This window comes from Erpetoichthys calabaricus, chromosome 1, assembly GCF_900747795.2.
Source record: "Erpetoichthys calabaricus chromosome 1, fErpCal1.3, whole genome shotgun sequence".
Taxonomy (NCBI): domain Eukaryota; kingdom Metazoa; phylum Chordata; class Cladistia; order Polypteriformes; family Polypteridae; genus Erpetoichthys; species Erpetoichthys calabaricus.
In genome coordinates, this window is record NC_041394.2 from 18893239 (window position 1) to 18917641 (window position 24403).

The 24403-nt window shown below is 38.2% G+C and overlaps 1 protein-coding gene across 1 annotated transcript; it reads right to left on the reverse strand.

Annotated features, from left to right (window-relative positions):
- Positions 1-1019: 1019 nt before the first annotated feature.
- Positions 1020-24401, reverse strand: LOC114645246 (zinc finger and BTB domain-containing protein 1-like). The gene is made up of 3 exons (XM_028793122.2): positions 24272-24401; positions 12867-13700; positions 1020-2053 (listed from the first exon to the last, which is right to left on the reverse strand). The coding sequence occupies exons 2-3, from the start codon at positions 13684-13686 to the stop codon at positions 1047-1049; spliced, it is 1827 nt and encodes a 608-aa protein (XP_028648955.2). The 5' UTR covers positions 13687-13700; positions 24272-24401; the 3' UTR covers positions 1020-1046.
- Positions 24402-24403: the final 2 nt, after the last annotated feature.

Sequence of the window (24403 nt, forward strand, 5' to 3'; positions counted from 1 at the left end):
TTTGGATATTAAAGATTTTCCTAATATTCAATTTTTTGTTATGTGTAATTCACAAATGACAACAAACATCATTTATATTGTAACAAAGGTGTTATATTGGCACCTGACCCGACACAGCAATCTATGGGGCACGTCTTCCCCACGTCCCACAGCAGCAAAACACCCAAAACACCACACTCTTCTTCTTTAACCACCACTCCTCCTGACTCAGTCTCCTTGAGTGGTGGCAGCTGGCCCCTTTTATAGTTCACCTGGAAGTGCTCCAGGTGGTTGACTGCGGAGTTCCAGCTACACTTCCAGGTGTGGCGAAAACACTGCCCATTAAGGGCTCAGGAATCCCAGCTGCAGCATCCCCTGACGGCGCCTGCAGGACCCAACTCCAATTCCCATGGAGCCCTGCAGGAAACTGAGGCACTACTCCAACCCAGGGGGGTTACCCTCTAGTGTCCAGGGGGAGGTATTGCAAAGTCCATGGCTGCTCCCCCCTGAACCAAAACCTAAGGGGCGTCCCGGCCGGGCATGGACCCCGGTTGTCCGCCACAATATGTTACTAGGATATATCCAAATCTGGCTGAGTGAAGTAGACCATTCTGATCAGTGATGGTAAATCAAAACCTGTATTGCGCTGTTGTAGTTTGTGAACTGTTGTAACATTCATCCAGCAAGCATTTATTCCAAACATCACAAAGAGAAACTGCATATTTCAGCAAGACAATCAGTAATAGATTATCTGGAAAAGAACAGCAAAAGCTGTGACTAATCTATTTTTCAAAGTTAAATAATTATCTTGGATTTAACCAAGTTAAAAGAGGAAAAAAAAAATAACACGATGTTCTTTATAATGCCTTTTCAATGATGTACTGCAGTCATTTCCATAATTATTAAAATTTGTTCCCATACAAGTTTATGCAACTGAAGAAAAACACTACAAAAATATTCACACTTAAAGCATACCCCATGTTTTTTTTTTATATTTACTTACAAGAAATGAAAGAAAAACAAAAAATTTGTTTCACATGTAAGTGTCTTTAATCCCTTGTTGAAGATTAACGGCAACTGTCATAATGAGTTAACAATTCTTTCTTAAGGCGAAACTTTACACCACAGCGCTCACATGTATGTCGATGTTCCAGCTCATGCTCTTTAAGTAACATAGGAGTATCACAAATGTGAAAACAAGTCTGACAAATTACTTGTGGTTTAGCCAAATGTGTTACTAAGTGGTGATAATGGCCACTTTTGCGGTAGCTGGCATGGCCACAGAACTGGCAGTGGTATGTGGCCTGGCCTTCGTGACGGGCTTCGTGAATTTTAAGCTCTCGATTTCGTATAAATTTTTTGCCACAGGTTGAGCAGGAGAATCTCCTGATATTGCTGTGAGTTGCTTCATGTTCTGTTAGATGCCCACGTTGAAGAAAAGCCTTCCCACAGACATTACAGATGTGGTTTCTCACTTCTGGACGAGATTGTCCTAAATCTGCTGGTCTTTCAGAACAACGAATATTGTGCAACTGAAACATTTTGGGTCTTTTGAAAACTTTACCACAAGTCTTGCAGGATAATTTCCCTCTTGAGGAGTTCCATGTCTGAAAGGAGGAAAAGTCCTCTAGCTCCACTTCCACTGAGTAGGGGTCTTTTAGAGTGGAGTTCCGCTTTAAGACTGGCGGAGACGGACTCTGCCTCAGTCTGCTTGGTATGCGCCGTTGCCGAGAGGGTCGTTCACGTCCGCAGTTATTCAAGTGGTCATCTAGTGCCAGAGGAGTGTTAAAGCTTATTTCACAGCGGGAGCAAGGAAAAGTGGATGGACTTTTATGAGCAAAGGCAAAAACTGAGGACTCTGTGAGTTTAGAAATGGACGGAGATGATGTAAACTCAGAACATATGGAAGTAGAGGCACTCTGTGATTGTCCTGGTTCTGCTGTCAGAGAAACATTCCTTTCATTCCAAGCCAATTCTGATTTTTCAGACTTCAGCTGATGAAACTCCTCAAGCTTCTTTGCTGACTTTGTAGTTAAATTGGTCTCACATTGCAAAGGATCTTCTTGTATTTGATCTAAAAAAGATTAATAATAATATTATAAATTAGTAAATATTTTAAAAAATGTATGCTTTTATTATACTTTTTTCTTTTATATACAATAGACAAGTTGTGTTATAATGTATAGTTATTTTAAAGCATGTTACTATTATAAACTAATAAAAGACTTACAGTGGTGTGAAAAACTATTTGCCCCCTTCCTGATTTCTTATTCTTTTGCATGTTTGTCACACAAAATGTTTCTGATCATCAAACACATTTAACCATTAGTCAAATATAACACAAGTAAACACAAAATGCAGTTTGTAAATGGTGGTTTTTATTATTTAGGGAGAAAAAAAAATCCAAACCTACATGGCCCTGTGTGAAAAAGTATTTGCCCCCTGAACCTAATAACTGGTTGGGCCACCCTTAGCAGCAATAACTGCAATCAAGTGTTTGCGATAACTTGCAATGAGTCTATTACAGCGCTCTGGAGGAATTTTGGCCCACTCATCTTTGCAAAATTGTTGTAATTCAGCTTTATTTGAGGGTTTTCTAGCATGAACCGCCTTTTTAAGGTCATGCCATAGCATCTCAATTGGATTCAGGTCAGGACTTTGACTAGGCCACTCCAAAGTCTTCATTTTGTTTTTCTTCAGCCATTCAGAGGTGGATTTGCTGGTGTGTTTTGGGTCATTGTCCTGTTGCAGCACCCAAGATCGCTTCAGCTTGAGTTGACGAACAGATGGCCGGACATTCTCCTTCAGGATTTTTTGGTAGACAGTAGAATTCATGGTTCCATCTATCACAGCAAGCCTTCCAGGTCCTGAAGCAGCAAAACAACCCCAGACCATCACACTACCACCATCATGTTTTACTGTTGGTATGATGTTCTTTTTCTGAAATGCTGTGTTCCTTTTACGCCAGATGTAACGGGACATTTGCCTTCCAAAAAGTTCAACTTTTGTCTCATCAGTCCACAAGGTATTTTCCCAAAAGTCTTGGCAATCATTGAGATGTTTCTTAGCAAAATTGAGACGAGCCCTAATGTTCTTTTTGCTTAACAGTGGTTTGCGTCTTGGAAATCTGCCATGCAGGCCGTTTTTGCCCAGTCTCTTTCTTATGGTGGAGTCGTGAACACTGACCTTAATTGAGGCAAGTGAGGCCTGCAGTTCTTTAGACGTTGTCCTGGGGTCTTTTGTGACCTCTCGGATGAGTCGTCTCTGCGCTCTTGGGGTAATTTTGGTCGGCCGGCCACTCCTGGGAAGGTTCACCACTGTTCCATGTTTTTGCCATTTGTGGATAATGGCTCTCACTGTGGTTCGCTGGAGTTCCAAAGCTTTAGAAATGGCTTTATAACCTTTACCAGACTGATAGATCTCAATTACTTCTGTTCTCATTTGTTCCTGAATTTCTTTGGATCTTGGCATGATGTCTAGCTTTTGAGGTGCTTTTGGTCTACTTCTCTGTGTCAGGCAGCTCCTATTTAAGTGATTTCTTGATTGAAACAGGTGTGGCAGTAATCAGGTCTGGGGATGGCTACGGAAATTGAACTTAGGTGTGATACACCACAGTTAGGTTATTTTTTAACAAGGGGGCAATTACTTTTTCACACAGGGCCATGTAGGTTTGGATTTTTTTTCTCCCTAAATAATAAACACCATCATTTAAAAACTGCATTTTGTGTTTACTTGTGTTATATTTGACTAATGGTTAAATGTGTTTGATGATCAGAAACATTTTGTGTGACAAACATGCAAAAGAATAAGAAATCAGGAAGGGGGCAAATAGTTTTTCACACCACTGTAAGTTTGGTGTATGTGCTCTGTTATATATTGTAATATGAGTTTTCAAACCATGAATAAGTTGGACTTTAAACTCTAAAGATATGCATTTATAGCAATATATTGTAGGAGTGTCACAATTAATTTAAAGACCACTAACTTCATTTGCCCAATAGTAATTATTTCCAATTAGTATGTGTCCAATCAATGTACACTAGCACTAGAACTCTACTTTGGTTTCAATTCAGAGTTTGCAAGCTCTACTCAGTTCCATTTTGGATGCACACATTGTACCATTCAAGTAAAGCATACTGTAAAACTTGAGTTTAGGTTTCAATTTACTGTCAAGTGTTACATAGTGCAACATTTACTTGTATTTCTCCAACAGACTAGTGACACTGGCACAACATCAAAAAAAGATAATTAATATAAACAAATCTAGTGAATACAACACCATAGATTAAATACAACACCACTTGACAGATTTAAGAACTCTCCAATGCAGATGTCAGTATGTAGACTCATTGAGATAAAAAGAAAATGCCCAAGAACTCAATGCTTCTAGAATGGATAAAAGGAGAAAAATTACAGCACAAAATGGCCAGGATCTTTAGTAAGTCTTAATTATCAGTATGATAAATATGTCCTGAAGAGAGGAAAGTTTTGTGTCAGTAGAGGATATATTTATTGACAGTGAGGATGGACCTATGTACCTATAAAAAATTGGTGAGCACAGATGGCAATATATACGATTTCCTAAGACATCAAAATAAGTGAAAATGCTGGAGAGCCTACTTTCCATTACTTAAAGGGTGCTGTGTATACTGCAGGTCACTATTGGTTGCAACTCAAAGAAATGTAAAGCTGTTAACATCTCCATGGCACCCACAAAAAAGTGAAATGGAAATATGGTCTGTCTCCCGCGTCCTAAAATCTATAGCCAGTCCCCCAGCATTGAAATCATTAGGGAAAGACCGCAGAATATAAAATGTAATGTTTTCCAGCACCATTTTCTAAAGCGGGTGGCACTGTGGCACAGTGGGTAGCACTGCTGCCTCGCAGTTAGGAGACCCAGGTTGCATGTTCTCCCCATGTCTGCGTGGGTTTCCGTCCAAAGTCATACAGGTTAGGTGCATTGGTGATTCTAAATTGTCCCTAGTGTGTGCTTGGTGTGTGTGTGCGAGCCCTGTGGTGGGCTGGCGCCCTGCCCGGGGTTTGTTTCCTGCCTTGTGCCCTGTGTCAGCTGGGATTGGCTCCAGCAGACCCCATGTGACCCTGTAGTTAGGATATAGTGGGTTGGATAATGGATGGATAATCTAAAGCAGGGGTTGCCAAGTCTGGTCCTGGAGGACCACCATGGCTGCAAGTTTTTATTCTAGTCCTTTTTTAATGAGTACCCTGTTTGTGCTGCTAATTAACTTCTTGTGAATTCATTTTAATTGAATTGCTTATTTAAGACTTGTTCCCCTGATTTTCTTCATCGTTCCTCTTTATTGCTTCATTTCTCTCCTCAAATGGCACCCAAACAGAAATGAAATGTGAAGTCAATGAGCCGACAGAAGACCAACTAAGTCAGGGCCTCAAACTCCAACCAATTTCACTCCAACCTGCTGCTTAATGAGGTGCTGAGTCTTGTCGTTCATTAAACTCGTTCTTTAATTCCATGGCTTGTTGCTGCTCTCATTGTGCATTAGCAGACATTTCCGAAATTGTTGATTTTCTCTTTCTAAAAGCACCGTTAAAATTTTTGTGGACCTGAGCAGATCAACATTCCGGAGACATTCATCTTTCTTTATTTTCAGATACAGTGGAACCTCGGTTTGCGAGTAACTTGGTTTACGAGTGTTTTGCAAGACGAGCAAAAATTTTTAATAAATTTTGACCTGATAAACGAGCGACGTCTTGCAGTACGAGTAGTTTGTCTGCTGAGCGTCATGTGATCACAACTGAGCTGATGGTTCTTCTCTCTCTCTCACTGCGGGATTGTGGGCAATCGTCTCCTATTCTCCGTCTGAGTCAGCGTGCCTCACTCATATAGTCAACATCCGTACGAGCGTATAGTGTTTACTACAGCATTAGCATTGTGACTGTGTGCGCGCGTGTGTGTGTGTGCGCGGGTGTGTGTGCTGTGATGTGTGAGTCCCCGTCTTGTACCCTAAAACACAAAGCTGAGTCTCAGTACTTTAGCAACACAAGCTTTATTCAGCTTGAAACAGCAACAGCTTGGTTATTTATACACAGACACAGCAGTCAGGCAGGGCCCTGCACATTTATAATGTTCCGTGTTCTTTGTATCACCCATTAACGGCAGCCGCTTATAGCATGTTCGCGATCTTTTCGGATTCGCTTTTACAGAGAACTGCTACAGCACTGGGAGACTGCGATCCCTTTGGGATGCTCTTCCGCGTGTCGTCCCGTTGGGTGCAATCCCACAAGAGTTTAGAAACTCACTCACACCAGCCATGATTCTTTTCAAAGGTAAAGTGCAAGTTAATTTGTTTTATGTATTTTTACTTTATATTTTGTATTAATCATTTTTATATGAATAGTTTTGGGTTGTGGAACAAATCATCTGAGTTTCCATTATTTCTTATGGGGAAATTCACTTTGATATACGAGTGCTTTGGACTACAAGCACGTTACCGGAACGAATTATGCTCGCAAACCGAGGTTCCACTGTATTGTATAATGGACATCAGTTGTTTTGGCTCATTTTGTATCTCATTATTGTTTGGCTGCTGATTAAGGAAAATGAAACAATTAAGGGGTCTGAGTCTTCAAGAGCAGGTCAATTAAAATGAACTCAAAAGACGTTAATTAGCAGCAAAAACAGGTCACTCATTAAGAAAAGGGTTAGAATGAAAACCTGCAGCCACGGTGGTCCTCCAGGACCGGACTTAGCGACCCCTGTTCTAAAGCACTAAATCACAGTGGCAGTGAGTGCCATTTTTCCATAATCATTAATACACACTACATTTTTCTTTGGCACAGGGTTAATAATTTATTTCATTAACAAAGTAAAGTACACAGTAAATTTTGATGTTGCATTTTTAATCTTCAAAGAAATATTTACGACAGCTTCATTACTCACTTATTTAGATAGTAAGCGCCTTGTGCATGGGAAAGGAGCTATATAAATAAAATGTATTATTATTATTATAGTACTTATAGCAGAGAAAAAGAAAAATTGATACAGTAGAATATTGTAATATTTTTACTTGTGTCATCAACGCACTTAGGACAAATACCAAGATTTTATTTTTTTACATTTTAGATGCCATGTATGGGTAGAAGCTTCTTTTGAAATATAGTAGCAAAACATTAAAATGTTGCCACAGTGTCACAAACGTATTAAATTGTCAGTTTTACATCTGAAAAATTTTGAAGAAAATGTTTAAAACTTTATATACGAGAGATGTTCAAAAAGTTTCTGCACTTTTATATTTTCGTTGTAAACGGTGAAGGCGGGAGGAGTAGTAAATTGGACATTAAAAAATTGGTACGACGCTGGGAAAATTGCATCACAACCAAAGGTCATTATGTAGAAAAGTGATGTGATTTGATTTTGAAATTCTTAATAAACAGAGTTAAAAAAAAAAGTGCAGAAACTTTTTGAATGTCCCTTGTATTTACAGTATATATGAATGAAAAGAGAAAATTACCTTAAGCAAATAAGAATAGGATGAGGAATTGATTGACAGAGTTGTTTTCACCTTTTAAGGATTCACAAAACATACAGTCAGTCAGTCATTTTCCAACCCACCATATCCTAACACAGGGTCATGGGGGTCTGCTGGAGCCAATCCCAGCCAGCACAGGGTGCAAGGCAGGAACAAATCCTGGGCAGGCAGCCCACCACAGGACACACACACACACACACACACACACACACACACACACACACACACACACACACACACCAAGCACACACTAGGAACAATTTAGGATTGCCAATGCACCTAACCTGCATGTCTTTGGACTGTGGGAGGAAACCAGGTGCAATAAACTGGAAATATCAAAAACCTAAAGTGAACCCATTATTCTGATAATGCACCAGCACATTCCTAAAACATATAAAGATTAGTTAAATGACATGTGGCATAGTGGTTAGTGTTATTACATAGCTTGAGAGTCTTATGGTCTTTGTGGGGTTGTCTTCAGATACTTTAGCTTTCTATAAAATAATTACTGGGTAGATTGACTAATAAACATAAATTAACCAGGTGCAAGAGCATCTGGGTGTCCTGTCATGTTTGGGCTGGTTCCTGCTCTGTGACTAATAATGGCAGAACAATAAGAGGTTACTTACCAAATCTGTAATTGTAATGATGAAACAGTGCTTTTTTCCTACCAGAAGTAATCAATGCTTAGTATTTTCATGCTTTTATAAAGCAGGCACCGAAGCTGCTCTCTTGAACTGGAAGCAAAGAAAAATGTGCACACCAAGAGGGTATTATTGTCATTTATGTACTTGAAATCAAACCAGTTGTACATAGGTTCTCCCATAATTTCACTGCAAGACTGAGCTGAATTCACGATCCAGAGTTGTTTAGGAGAAATGTCGATAATTAATTAGTAAGAAAGCAAGCATGAACAGTCAAGTGAATTTGTCACTAAAACCTGTGATGAGCTATTTAAATCTGACAGCAAAGGAAAGTTCAGAACAACCAGAAACAACCTTAAATAGGACTCAAAACTGCAAACAACTACTGTAAAATAGAGACAGAAAAGTGTTTCACTAACAACGGAGACTCATGACTAATCTTTTATGGTAAACAAGCAGTTACAGATTAAAGTTACCCATAGAAGAACTAATAATGGCTTCTTGCCAGATAAGCTTAACAGTTTCTATTCCTATTGCATATCCAGCAACACATATGCAGATGGCAGTATGTCAGATTTTCCAAGTGATTAAGCCCTAACACTCTTGAAAGATGGAGAATGATCTATGATCACTGTCAACAGCAATAAAACTTCAGATCTTGGACTATAGAGTCAGAGTATGTGCTAATTATTTGCTGGCCTCCTCTGACTTCAGCACCTCACTGGCTGAAGCTATAATTCCCACCTACTTTAAGTCCATTGTTCAAGTGCCAAATAAATCTGCACTCATGTTAATTGACACCTAAAGCCCTGCACACCAGATACGCTTGACTTGCATCAGTCTGAACATCACACAAACTGTTCCAGAGTATGAAATTATGACTGCACGCCCTTGGCACTAATGCAGCTTTGCAAAAGGAGCAATTACTTGAACTGATGTTCACTGTTTAGTTTAGAATATTAGAACCACCGTAACCCTAAAACTAGTCATAAAGTCCAGTTCCTACCAGATTGGTATTCTGCAGACTGTCATGCTTAGAAAAATGAACGTCTGCACGAGAGCCACCTTTTTCCACCATCTCAAACGTATGCAGTTTTTAATACCTGGAAAACATTCGGGATTAAATCACTTAGAGATCTTCACATAGACAACGTCTTTGCATCCTACGAACAATTTCACTCCAAATTTAACTTTACAGCAACACTTTTCTTTCACTACCTTCAAATCAGAAACTTTGTTAAACAGAACCTGCTCAATTTTCCTCACCTCCCACCTATCTCTATGCCGGAAAAAATATTGCTCAGTGTCGAGGACTCGGACAGCATTTCCGTAATATATAAAACTATTTTACAGTCCCTCCCTTTCAAAGATCCAACAGAAAAGTGGGAAAAGTATCTTTTACTTAATATTTCAGAAAAGGAGTGGACAGTAGCAATGCACAGAATTCACTCGAGCTCCATATGTGCAAAGCATAGAACAATTCAACTTAAAATTATATATCAAGTGCATCTCTCTTGTTTAAAATTGTCCAAAATGTCTCCAGGGTAAGATCCAACCTATGAACGCTGCAATCGAGCTCCAGCCTCACTGGGTCAGTACCAGATTAACATCATTCTGGACCAAAATCTTTAAATGCCTTTCAGACAGCCTTGGTGTCACAATCCCTTCTAACCCATTAGCAGATGTGTTTGGTGGGCTCACAGAGGGGCTTAAAATGGAGAAGGACAAACAAACTGTAATGGCCTTTACTTGAATATTGGCATGCAGACTTATTTTGCTCAACTGGAAGAATTCTAACTCTCCTATTTTAAGTCAGTGAGTAACTGATGTTATATACAATTTGAAACTGGTAAAAATCAAATTCACACTTAGAGGATCTATGCAAAGCTTTTTCAAAACCTGGCAGGATCTAATCAATAACATTTTAGAATAAGCTTTTAAAGCACTGAGGAAGCAGATTCTCTCTCCTCTTTTATTCCATTTATCTTTATTCATTTATTATTTTATTTATTCATTTGTCTTTACTAGCATAAAGCTTTACACTGCTGGCCTGGCTCTCATCAGGGATGGGAGTTGATTTGTTTTGAACCTTTTTTTTTTTTTGTAAAACTTGAGTTATGTGTATGGATTGTTATTTGATTTTAATAAATTCAAGAAAATAAAAAAAGGTAAAAAAATGCAAATCTAACACTCTCAGTACGAATACTGGATCAACCTATGGTTATGTGCTGAGCCATCTACTACTTTTCCACACTTAAAAGAACAACTGTGCCAACTAGAAATGTAGTGTGGTGCACGTCTTATATAAATTATCAGAAGTGTGTTAACACTTATATAGAGAAATCTAAAATTATTAATGTCAGATTTAATGTTTGTCTTATTTTTGTGAATTCTACTATGCACTGAAAGGTCATAAGGATCACATTGTGTCTTTAGAACATCTACTAGCATGACCCAACAGTACTGTAATTTATTCATACTTTATGCTTACGAAGTTCATATGTGCAGCATGTGTTTTCCTGGTTAATATTAGGATGCCTTTCTCATTGTCCTGTACTTGTCCTTTCACTGTGTGTGTGTTGTCTCTCTTACACCATGGTAGGGCAGATGCAAAGTGCTTTATAAAGTACGTTGTTACACACAGCTGATTTTGCCCATTTACGTTTGTTTTTAGCCATTTCAATTAAAAGTGACACAAAGGGAAATAAACTAAAAAGGAATCTGAAAGGACAAGAAGGTAAACATTATTCAGCTAGATAAGACCTATTTATGCAATGCTGAGTGCGACAGTTCATCTTCCATACAACAAATGCCAAGAAGTAAGTGACCCGTGTAAGGAAGGACTATGCTTGCAAATATCGATCGTTCCTATGCTGAATGTTTCTACATACTCTACATACACTCCTGTGCACCACTAAAACACATTTAAAACAGCAGTGGTCACATTAGGTTACTACAGTATGAAAGTGTAGGTTCAAATTATCCTGTTAAAGAAAACAAAAAAAAAGTGCTAAAACAACACAAAAGGCACTCACACCTATAGTTGGTAAGCCAGGAGTGTGACGCTGCTCCAGTGCAAACAATGCAAAGATTGTAAGAGCACAAACCTTTGTTTTGAAATGCAATGATTTAAAAACACATCATTTTTCTTTACAAAAACTAAAGTATTGAACATACTTATCACTCTGCACACCATCAGCCTACCAACCTGCCTGTTGGCAAGATAAGCAGCCTAGCTGCAAGTAACATCTTTAGTGCTTATGGGTAAAGCAACATGAGCTTACTGAAATTCTGACACTTCTTTTGTTAGTTTTTCCCCATACTATACATGACAGTATCCCAGTCTTACTAGAATATGCTTTCTCTCTACTTTATTTGCTCACTGTTCGACTATAACCTTGCTGCTGCTTCCTAACCTGTGTTGTAAATGGTGCAACTGTCAGTGCAGGAGCACTTCCTGTATACTGTATTAGTTCTGATTGTGCGTGTCATTTGAATGCGCATAATGAGCAGATTTATCGAGAAAAGTTCCACAACCCATTTTACCTTGGTCTGTCAGAGATCACTTGATTATTTCACTTGATTTGATTCAGTTGTGCAAATCTTATTTATAGAATCGACCCGCAATTTGTCAAGGAGGCTAAACCTCATTGTAACTTAAGGAAGGTTTTTTTTTTTAAATTTTCCTAAACAGATTTCATCCTCAAATAGGCTAAAACATGGGTGTCGAACTCTGGTCTTGGAAGGCCACAGTGGCTGCAGGTTTTCATTCTAACCATCTTCTTCATTAGTGACAAGTTTTTGCTGCTAATGAACTTCTTTGGCTTTAGTTTTAATTAACTTGTCTCCGCTCTCTCTTAATTGGCTCTTTTTCCTTAACTAGCAGGCAAACAATATTGAGACATAACCCGAACCGCCACATGATCAGCTCATCTGTGCCCATTACATAATATCTGAAAATAAAGAAAGGTGAAGGTCTCAGTAAGGTTGATCTCTCAGGTCACCAAAACATTTTGATGGCGTTCTTAGAAAAAACAGAAAAATCAACAGTTTTGGAAATGTCTGCTGTGGCAGAATGAGAGCAGCAACAAGCCATGGAATTAAATAACGGGTTTAATTAACAGCAAGAGTCAGCTTCTCATTAAGAGGTTGGTTGGAGTTTGAAATCCCAGTTTAGTTGGTCATCTGTCGGCTTGTTTCACATCTCATTTCTGTTTGGTTGCCATTTAATGAAGAAACGAATCAATTCAGAGGACTGAATCCTTAAAAACAGGGCCATTAAAATGAAAGGAAAAGGAGTTAATTAGCAGTGAAAACTGGTCACTGATTAGGAAAAGGGTTAGAATGAAAACCTCCAGGACTGCAGTTCAACACCCCTGGGCTAAAAGCTCAAACATTTATTTATTCACATCCCTAGTGTCAACACGTATGATGGAAAGTCACCAAATTTACTGATGTCACAACAATAACAGAACTGATGACCAACACTGATGTAACAACCTACAGAGAGGAGGATAAACCCAATACATCAATCACAAAATGTCTCAATCAAGTTTCCAACTTTTCTGGCTTTATCCTTTTAACCAATGAAAAGAGAATTTTATATAATTACTTAATGTACATTACTATAAACAAGAAAACATTTAATAACATGCTGTAAGAACCGGATAAACAACTATATATTTCAGTTCTCAACCAATATACAATAATGGGTAAACAAAAGAAATAGATGAATTACTTGTACTGGAAGAAACAGGTTGCCTTGTTGGTTTCTGGGACTCTGCTTCACTTTCTGTGTTGATTTGAACCACCTTGATTCCATGCACCTCAAGAAAACTAGAACTTTCTCTTGGTTCTTCTTTTAAACCAGCTGACGAGATACACCTTGCTTCTCCTGGATGTGGACGGAGCATATTGGTAGGAGACAACCTAGAGGAACACTGAGAATAGAGACAGTCTTTCTCCAGCATTTCCTCCACAATCTCCAAAGGTGATTCCACTTTCTTTTCAGTCTTGTGACTCTTTACTTTCGCCATATGAAACCCATCTAAAGAACACAGGTAAGCTGGTTTCCATTCTATGTCATCCTTCTCCCCAGACTCTCCTTTATCTGATGTATCTACTTCTTGTACATCAAATGTCTCCACGCCATACAACAAAGCAGAACTAACTTTAGCATTGCTGGTATGGAGAAATTCAGGAATATTATAGAACTCAAGGAAGGACATAGCAGCATGAAGTCCTGGTAATTCATTTCTGATAGGTTTGGTGTGAGGTACACCCTTGTACATCATCTGCAAAATGACATCAAAATGTTCAGGACGAACATGTTCGGGGTTTAGTGTGTAACTAATTTGTGGGCAGCTGGCTAAATTTGGCTGGTTCACAAAAAGCTTGTGAAAGTATGCACAACAGGCAGCTAGCACAACACGGTGAGCACGAAAGTAAACCTCCCCAATTCTCACAATTACATCACATAAGAATCCAAACTCCAGTTGTGCACTCAGCTGTTGGAGCACATGCTGACTATGAGAATAAGGATCTCCAGCTGTGGTCATAACTCCAATGCCACCTGTAAAAAAACAGTTTTGTTATATTACATCTGTACATTTAATTCAAAAACATGTTTATTAATCCAACAAAATATTAATGAATTTTTAAAGCTATTTATACGTGAAAGACATTGTTAAGATAGTATGCATCCAAGGATTCCGATTTTGGCACAATAGAAACACTTATTTGCCCCAAATAACTTAAAACTATATTGTCACAAAATTCAGTTATTTGTGGCAAACTGGTCTAAATGAAAGAACCTGACAAAAAAAAAATTCAAACTAAATAAATACACACTTCTACAGATAGTTGTAAATAAACTGAAACAATCTTTGCCTGTTGCAGGTTATAAGGACCCAATTCTAGAATAAGACCCAGAAAAGATGCTCTCCAGCAACAACAACATTTATTTATATAACACATTTTCAAACAAACAATGTAGCTCAAAGTCCTGACGGACTTTTGGTCAAAAGATGTTCGAAAAGGAGCTAGAAGGGACAGCAGTTACGTAAGAGAGATATTGACAAGTACATTAGAACATTAGAACACTCTAGACGAGAACAGGCCGTTCAGCCCAACAAAGCTCGCCAGTCCTATCCATTTATTTCTTCCAAAAAAAACATCAAGTCGAGTTTTGAAAGTCCCTAAAGTCTTACTGTCTACCACACTACCTGGTCGCTTATTCCAATTGCCTATCATTCTTTGTGTAAAGAAAAACTTCCTACCACATGTGTGAAATTTACCCTTAACAAGTTTCCAACTGTGTCTCCGTGTTCTTGATGAACTCATTTTAAAGTCAGTCTCGATCCATTGTACTAATTCCCTTCATAATTGTAAACACTTCAGTCAGGTCTCCTCTTAATCTCCTTCTCCTTAAACTGTAAAGGCTCAGCTCTTTTAATCTTTCCTCCTAACTCATCCCCTGTAGCCCTGAATCAGCCTAGTTGCTCTTCTCTGGACCTTTACTAGTGCTGCTATGTCCTTTTTGTAGCCTGGAGACCAAAACTGCACACAGGACTCCAGATGAGGCCTCACCAGTGCATTATAAAGGTTGAGCATAACCTCCTTGCACTGGTCCAGCTAGGTGATCTCAGTCCTTGACCTTGGTAAAGTAAACCAGCTCTCAGGACATTGCATATAACAAATCTGACGAAGAAAGAGCTGGTGCTTATTCAGGGAAAAGCACCAACTAGACGGTTAGAGAGTTAGGGCTTAGAGAGAACATATTCTATTGGAACCCATGATACACTGGATGGGTAGCTCTTGGCTGGCATGGGAGCATCTGGAAATTTCCCCAGGAAGAACAAAGACTTTTAGTCAAGACTACATGACCTGTTCTCTCCATCTTATCACAATGCCACTGCTACCAACACCAGGACAAGTAGATGTGATAATGAAGTAACAGATATCATAAGGGCCAATTACAACACTTCCATAATATTATAGCATGTTTTAAATGTCATTATCAGTATCAGTTTTTATTGGTATTTATTATTTTGCCATGTTCATTTAATTCTTAAAAAGAACAAGTTTAAAAGTGCACACATCATGTAATATTCATGTGTATTTGGGACTTGGTTAAGTGATTTGAAATTTAGGACATTATACATTTTTTAGTTACTTCAAAGAGTTGGCAATTAAATACTTGCTTATTAAATAAGTCTTATTCATAAAAATATGTGCAATTACACAAATTAAGAAACTACATTAAATAAATTCTTTTTAATAGCATTTTACAATATAATGTGATTAAAAATTTAGCCCAAATATGCTTGTGGTGGCTCAACTGCTTTCATAGTCAAATTCAAGTGATGTAAAAACGACAATGATTGATGTGTTACTGTTATTGTTAGAGGGTCTATGATTAACTGCTGTTCACATTTCTTAAACGAAACATTTTTAAAGAAGTACCCTATAGAGATTTACAATATCTGTTGAAGTTTCAAAGTAAAAATTATTGGCTTCTTTAGGTCAAGATAAAGAGAACAATTGGAGATTTGCTAATAAATTGTACTGTCAGAGAAATATTGTATTATAAAATAACATTTTTTTTTAATTTAAAAATATCCATCCATTATCCAACCCAATATATCCTAACTACAGGGTCACGGGGGTCTGCTGGAGCCAATCCCTGCCAACACAGGGCGCAAGGCAGGAAACAAACTCCGGGCAGGGTGCTAGCCCACTGCAGGGCACACACACACACCAAGCACACACTAGTTAGCCAAGTTAGAATCGCCAATGCACGTAACCTGCTTGTCTTTGGACTGTGGGAGGAAACTGGAGCACCCGGAGGAAACCCACGCAGACACAGGGAGAACATGCAAACTCTACGCAGGGAGGACCCGGGAAGCGAACTCGGGTCTCCTTACTGCGAGGCAACAGCGCTACCCACTGCGCCACTGTACCACCTATTTAAAAATATGTTTTTAAAATAACAAAAGGTATCTCAAAAAATAAAACTCCATTAACCTTCCAAAATGGTATTTAGAGCAGTAAATACAAGCCCCTTTGTCTCAACTATAGCAACAAAAACACATCACTCAGTTACCCACTAAATACCAACATATGAACAATAAAGTGAATCTGTTCAAAGAATTAAGGCTTTAAATGCAAAATCACCAATACTAGCATAGAAGCAAAATCAATATTACTCCATGAAAAGGAGAAAATCAACTGCTCTAAGTTTCCCAAAAAGCTATTAATATTAGTAAAACCCAATAATTCAATAAATTAATTTAAATAACTAAGAACTTGGAAAGGAACCAATTTATTGCATAATGGGAAAACCAAAGGTGATTAATTTCAGTCTGAAGACACACAGAAATACAAGTGGCCGTAATTCCATCTCAGTCTTTGCCATACGTTTAACAGCTAAAGACTCTTTCGGCATGGTGCAAGCTGTAGCTTTCTGCAGTTCTTGTCGCATGCACCCCAGATCTGATCTCCTGCCTGCATAAACACTGCACTTCCCTTTCTGAACGTACTCCAAATTTATATTAATTAGTGGAGCTGCATCTTTACCATGTAATGAACTAGTTCAAACAACTTCTAGCTACAGGTTGATAACATCTGTCCTTTACAACAATAATGTTCAGATAATGTAGCTATGAAGTTGTTTTTAGTGTAATGTAAATATTGAGTACATATCTGTTCACTCTGTGTTTATGAATGTACCTTACATAATTCCTTTCCTCCTCCATTTATTTCCAGATAAAAAACGCTTTACATTTAACTTACCTCTCAAGAAACAGGAGACAATTATTTTTCAATAATTTGTACTGGTAATATGAGCGGCTGTCAAACTAATAAAAGTTGAAAATACACCAAATATACATGTTGAAGTAAATTAAGGTAAATTTGAAACAGAAAACTAATCCTTAATTGACGGTGCACGGAATGTTTCTCTGTATTAAATTCCCCAATGCTTTTATTGAGAGATTTTAAAATTTCAAAGCTTTGTACAGCAAGCTCTATTTGCAGTATCTCATTGAAAATTGAACTGTCCTGATATGGTAATATTTTTATATTAGAGTAATATTGCAAATAATAATGCATTTTCTTGCAATTATTTCCAGGTTTGTAATATCTCTCTATTATAATAAAAAGATCTTGGGATGAGAAATGACTTTTTGAAGAGACTTTTTGGAATGAAGTCCCAAGGGACAAACTTTTAACATGAGATTCTTTCAAGTCACGCCATACTTACAACCTTTGGAAGCATGTCCCGCGAGACAGTGAGTTTTGCCATTAGATTCTTTCAAGTCACGCCCTACTTACAACTATTTTCAAACAAGACCACAGTCATCTAACCTCTCAGTCGTGTGAATGCTTTTGGCAGACACTCTTCCTGCGCTCTCAGCTCTTATAAATTTTATCACGACAATAATTTTATATGTTCTAGATGACACGTCAACGACTAAGCAAAGAAGAAAGAGCAGCACGTCGAAAAGAGACCAAAAAGCATTGCAGACAAAAGAATGCAAAAAAGAACAATAATAATTTATGTGCAAATTCTGAAAATAAGGAAAGTAATAATCAGCCTAGACCAATTGGAATTGAAAACCTTGCAGGTCCAATCGGGGTCAGGAATAAAAGACAAAGAGTAAAATACAAAGTAGAACTTCATAAAGACGTTCAAAAACGTTGTCGCGATACACATGCAAAGCAAGATAAAGACAATGAAAAGTAGTAAAATTCGAAAGTATCAAAAAAATGATAGTAAAGATCGCATTAGAGATAAAAAACAGAAATTATTATTTAGTGTGAAGGACAGCCGGGTCCCATGCCCGGCAGGGACGCCCCTGCTGCATCTGTTCCGGGGGAGCCACCATGGGCATCTCAGTACCTCCCCCGGGACGCTTGGTGGCAGCCTCCCTGGTGGACGATGATTCCCCAACCTGGCGCAAGGCTCCATGGGAAATGGAGTCCTCCACAGCCTGGTTGGGGGCTTGGATGGCCGCCAGGGGGAGCTGCATGGACTTTCCAGCCCAGCTGGTCAACTCATCAGCCCCACCTGGAAGGTCAATTAGGACCAGGTAATCACGCACCTGGAACGCTTCCAGGTGGGGTATAAAAAAGGCCAGCCACCACCACTCGGAGAGCCAGAGTCGGGAGGAGGAGGACTAAGCCTGAGGAGGAGGAGGAGGAGGAGTGGGAGTGGTGGTGGTGGTGGTGGTGGTGCTGAGGTGGATAGAGAGAGAGAGAGAGAGAAAGAAATTGTGAGTGTATTTGGGACTGTGTTGGGCCTGTGGGACACGGGGAAGGCGTGCCCCACGGCTGAAGAAATAATAAAAGAGTCTTTATTGAAGTACGTGCCTCTGCCTGAGTCTGTGCTGGGTCGGGCGCTATATAGCGTCTTTTACATTAGTGAAATAAGGGAAAGTAATCATCATCCTGGATCAGGTGGAATTGAAAACCTAGCAGGTCCAAGCAGGGTCAGAAATAAAAGACAAAGAGTAGAAGACAAAGTAGAACATCGTAAAGAGGTTCAAAAACGTTGGCGCGAAACACATGCAGAGCAGGTTAGAGATTATGAAAGTAGTAAAATGTGAAAGTATCAAAAAACTGATAGTAAAGATCGCATTAGCACAAACAAACAGAAATTATTACTCGGTGAAATAATGGAACAGCAAAAAGAGATATGGAATATATGGACATAGGTGATATGTCAGAAGTATGTAAATATTATAAGGCTTTAAAGTTTAAGTCGGAGACTTGTAGATCGTCTAATTCGTGTTGTCATCAGGGAAAAGTAGTGTTTCTTCCCAATGAAGAGGAGTATCCATGAGAATTAAAAGATTTGTTGTTTGGTGAAAGTGAAATCCACAAATAATACAGGAAAAATATCTGAATCTACAATAATCTGTTCGCGTTCGCATCATTCAATGCTCAAAATGTAGATTTACACAATAATGGACCGTACATTATGAGAATCTGTCATCCCGCAACAATTAAAGCTACGACAAATTTAATTTCAAAGAAATCAAAGTTCGGTCAGGTGTATATTTATGATCACAGAGAAGCGATGCAACATAGAATCAAAAGAGTTAAATGATCAGACATATTAGAAATTATACAGCCAATAATGGATACAAATCCATATGTCAAAAAGTATCGCACTTTACACAAAATTTATCTGCAAAACACAGACAAAGAAATTTTCTTGGATTTCTACATGAATCTGAAAGATCATGGTCGCGTTTATAGTAAACCAACATGTGACAAATTGTCAGCGATAACAGACAGAGATATCAAAGACAGAGTTGATATACATGTATATCCAAAAGCAAAGCACAATTCAAAAGGAGATCTTGATATACAATTCGTATTAAAACGTTTAATTTTTCAGTGAGAATAGCTTTTGCTATGACAATTAACAAATCACAGGGACAAACATTTGAAAACGTCGGTTTATTTTATTAGAGAGAAAGAAACGATATTCACTCATGGGCAGTTATATATTGAGTTGTCATGATGTAAGTCCAAACACAGAATTAAAATTCAATGTGATCTTGAAGAAAAGTTAATTCCAAATATTGTTTTTACTGAAGTTTTAAAGTAAAAGTGAAAATAATGCATATGTAACAATTCCCATGAAACTAACAATCTCTTTAAATTGTATATCCGGTTAACTAAACCTGGGGGTTGGCGAGCGAAACGAGCAGGGGGCGGAGCCCCCTAATTCTTAATTATATCGAACTGGTGTTAATAGCAAAGACATTTTTATGTGAGGTTAAACAAAGGATATGCACAAACCACATGATGGTCTCAAGAGAAACTGTCTGGACTCTTAACCATAAGCTCATCTCCAAAAGGACACAAGCTGGTTCCCTCGTCTTGAACAGAAGTTAAAGTGCTTGTTTGCCACTTCTGAATGGCTGCAAGAAGGAGTGGTCTTACAAAAGATAAGAAGCAAGCTGTAGCAGGGAGTTAATAGACACAGACAACGGCAAAGGTACAGTAGAGAGCTGCAGAAGTTAACAGGAAGGAAGTGATTCCTCTTCAAACACTAGAAAGCATAATACAGAAGGACTTCTACATGCTGCGGCCAACACTCTCATACTGCAAAGTGATCAAACCCTATGACATCAACAAGGCACCTTTCACTTTTTTGACCATTTAATAAGCACCCTTACCTGTCCCAAGGGCTATGCTGGTTAGTCTTGATGAAGACTCAATACAGCATTTCAAGAATATATAAAAATATTTAAAAGAATCTATCCTTCAAAGCGTCTAAGTAACAGTGGGAAAGGGACCTTTAAATTAAAATCTCAAAAAAGGGACTAGAACTCAGTCATAAATAAAATACACTCTAGTTCTATATGTGCCAACCATTTCATAATTCAACTTAAAGGTCTTTTATCAATAAGATTTATCGTGTTTAAACTTGAATAAAATATACTCAGGGCAAGATCCAATATGTGAGTGATAGTGATATGTTTTTGGAATGCACCTAGAGTAACACCATTTAATCGAAAATCTTTACATACTTTTCAGGCAACCTTGGTGTTACAATTACCTCTAATCCACCACAGTCATACCTGGGGTACTCCTAGATGGCATCAGTGTACATAGGGTTAAACTGATTGGGATTGCCTATGCCACACTACTTAGAATCAGGCTTCTCCTATTCAACTGAAAGTTTCCTAAACCACCTTCTTTAACTTGGTGGATAAACGAAGTTCCATATTATCTCAAATTAGAAAAAAAATCAAAATCTCTCATTTAATGTATGTCCAAAACTTTTTTTAAAACAGCAAGAGTAAGCCTGCTGGGACTGTGATTGACTCATAGATTGTTATACAGGTCGATTCAAAAAGATTCTTCCAATTTCAAAGTACCATAGTTTTACAATTGTGAGGCGCATAGGGACCAATCCCATAGCAATTGAAAGAGGGGGTCATAGAGTTTCTGACTGTAACCAGAAGATGGCTCCCTTCAGTCTGCGAGGAGATGTCGACCCCTGAGTAGAAAGTGTTTTACGCAAAACGACAGGCTCAATCAAGTATGGGATGAATTTGACTATCGGCAGGGGGAGAAGGTCATATTGAGCACTTGTAAAATTACATAATAAACTTTATGCTCACCTAAACCATTTACAATTTTACTGCACTGTTCTGGAATGATTTACAAGTGACATAAATAATTTTGAAATCGGATTAATCTTTCTGAATGACTCTGTACTATCAATTATTCTGTTTAAAAAGTTTTTTTTTATTTGCTTGTATCTCTGTATCTTTCTGTTCTTTTTCAATTTCTCTTGGGTAGGGGTTAAATTTTGTTTTGCTTTTTTCCCCAGTTTTGTATTATTTCTATTTTTCCTTTGTTCATTCTTTGTTGATTTTTAAGTAAATGATTATATCTGTTAAAAAGTAAGCACCGCTTCGCTTTCAATTTAATAAGGTATATTAAAAGCGAAGGGCCTACAATCTATCACAGCCTTCCTTGAATCATAAAACACAAGAAAGGCCATTTTAGGTGTCTACTTGACAGCTTGTCTTTGGATCTTGATTAGAAACTGAAACAAAAACAAGCAGTCTTGTTGGTAACAGTACTGACAATGGAGAATCTAATAAAATAAATCAAGGGTATTCCATTTCAAAATAATCACGTGTAAAAGCAGTCTGAACTGGTGAGCAGGGGTTGAAAATGGATGCCTGGTTGGATTGAAAGAAATGTGGAAGGCACGATTAGTGTCGCGTTCCTAGTGGTCGCTCGCTTAACTGCAAGACATGAGATTTGGGATGCACAACTAAATCAAGTCAGACCCATCTGCCATTTTGAACGCTGCTCTCATGTTTCAGTGCCTTTAACCTTTTAACCAATTAGTTGTGCAACATTATTATACAGGGTGATTCAAAAAGATTAATTTAATTTCAAAGTACCATATTTTTACAACTGTGAGGTGTCTAGGAACCAATTCCATACCAAATGAAAGAGGGGAGTTTCTGACTGTCTCCAGAAGATGGCTCCCTTCAGTGTGTGAGGAGATGTTGACCCCTGAGCAGAAAGTGTTTTACGCAAAACGACAGGCTCAATCGAGTATGGGATGAATTTGACTATCCGTACAGCTGGAGGAGGTCATATTGAACACTTGTAAAATTACATCATAAACTTTATGCTCACCTAAACCATTTACAATTTTAATGCACTGTTCTGTAATGATTTACAAGTAAAATAAATAATTTTGAAATTGGAATAATCTTTTTGAATCACTCTGTACGATCAATAATTTTGTTTAAAAAGTTTTTTTTTTTGCTTGTATCGCTGTATCTCTATTCTTTTTCAATTTCTCTTGGTTAGGGGTTAAATTTTGTTTTGCTTTTTTCCCCAATTTTGTATTATTTCTATTTTTCCTTTGTTCGTTCTTTGTTGATTTTTAAGTAAATGATTATATCTGTTAAAAATTAAGCACTGCTTCTCTTTCAATTAAATAAGGTATATTAAAAGCGAAGGGTCTACATTCTAATACAGCCTTCCTTGAATAACAAAACACAAAAAAGGGCCATTGATGATGTCTACCTGCCAGACTGTTTTTGGACCGTGATTAGGAACTGCAAACAAAAACAAGCAGTCTTGTTGGTAACAGTATTGGCAGTAGAGAATCTAATAAAAGAAATCAAGGGCACACCATTTAAAAATAATCGCGTGTTCAAACAGTCTGAACTGGTGAGTTGAAAATGGATGCCTGGGTGGATTCAAACAAATGTGGAAGGCACGGTTAGTGTCGCGTTCCTAGTGGTCGCTCGATTAACTGCAAGACAAGAGACGTGGGATGCACAACTAAACCAAGTCAGACCCATCTGCCATTTTGAACGCTGCTCTCATGTTTCAGTGCCTTTAACCTTTTAACCAATTAGTTGTGCAACATTATTATACAGGGTGATTCAAAAAGATTAATTTAATTTCAAAGTACCATATTTTTACAACTGTGAGGTGTCTAGGAACCAATCCCATACCAAATGAAAGAGGCAGTCATAGAGTTTCTGACTGTCACCGGAAGATGTTGACCCCTGAGCAGAAAGCGATTTGCGCAAAACGACAGGCTCAATCGAGTGGGATGAATTTGACTATCCGTACAGCTGGAGGAGGTCATGATGAACACTTGTAAAATTACATCATAAACTTTATGCTAACCTAAACCATTTACAATTTTACTGCACTGTTCTGTAATGATTTACAAGTAAAATAAATAATTTTGAAATTGGAATAATCTTTTTGAATCACTCTGTATGATCAATTATTCTGTTTAAAAAGTTTTTTTGGCTTGTATCGCTGTACCTCTATTCTTTTTCAAGTTCTCTTGGGTAGGGGTTGAATTTTGTTTTGCTTTTTTCCCCAATTTTGTATTATTTCTATTTTTCCTTTGTTTGTTCTTTGTTGATTTTTAAGTAAATTATTATATCTGTTAAAAATTAAGCATAGCTTCTCTTTCAATTAAATAAGGTATATTAAAAGTGAAGGGTCTACAGTCTATCACAGCCTTCCTTGAATAACAAAACACAAAAAGGGCCATTGATGATGTCTACCTGCCAGACTGTTTTTGGACCGTGATTAGGAACTGCAAACAAAAACAAGCAGGCTTGTTGGTAACAGTATTGGCAGTAGAGAATCTAATAAAAGAAATCAAGGGCACACCATTTAAAAATAATCGCGTGTTCAAACAGTCTGAACTGGTGAGTAGGGGTTGAAAATGGATGCCTGGGTGGATTCAAACAAATGTGGAAGGCACGATTAGTGTCGCGTTCCTAGTGGTCGCTCGATTAACTGCAAGCCACGAGACGTGGGATGCACAACTAAACCAAGTCAGACCCGTCTGTGATTTTGAACGCTGCTCTCCCGTTTCACTTTACCCTTTCAACCAATTAGTCGCGCAACATTGTCTCACAGCAACATAAAGGAGCGTGGATTTATGTTGTAAATAACACTTTTCGCTGCCTACCCACCCCGAGTTAAATTCAAACAACTTAAAAACGGACTGTCTACTGTCGTCCACAATGCACCCGCCTTTCAACTACAGGCGAAAACGAAGCGCTAAGAAAATCCAGGGGGTTGAATGAAGTTCAAAGAAAAACAGTAAAACTTTACCGGGTGACGCCAGTTGCAGTCGAGGAGAAAGTGCTGATGTTGGAGTCGCGAATGGCTCTTGTAGAACGTAGGGCGCGCGCGCGCGGGAAAAACGCGATTGTGCGTAAAAGAGAAAGAGGCGGGCGGCTCTCA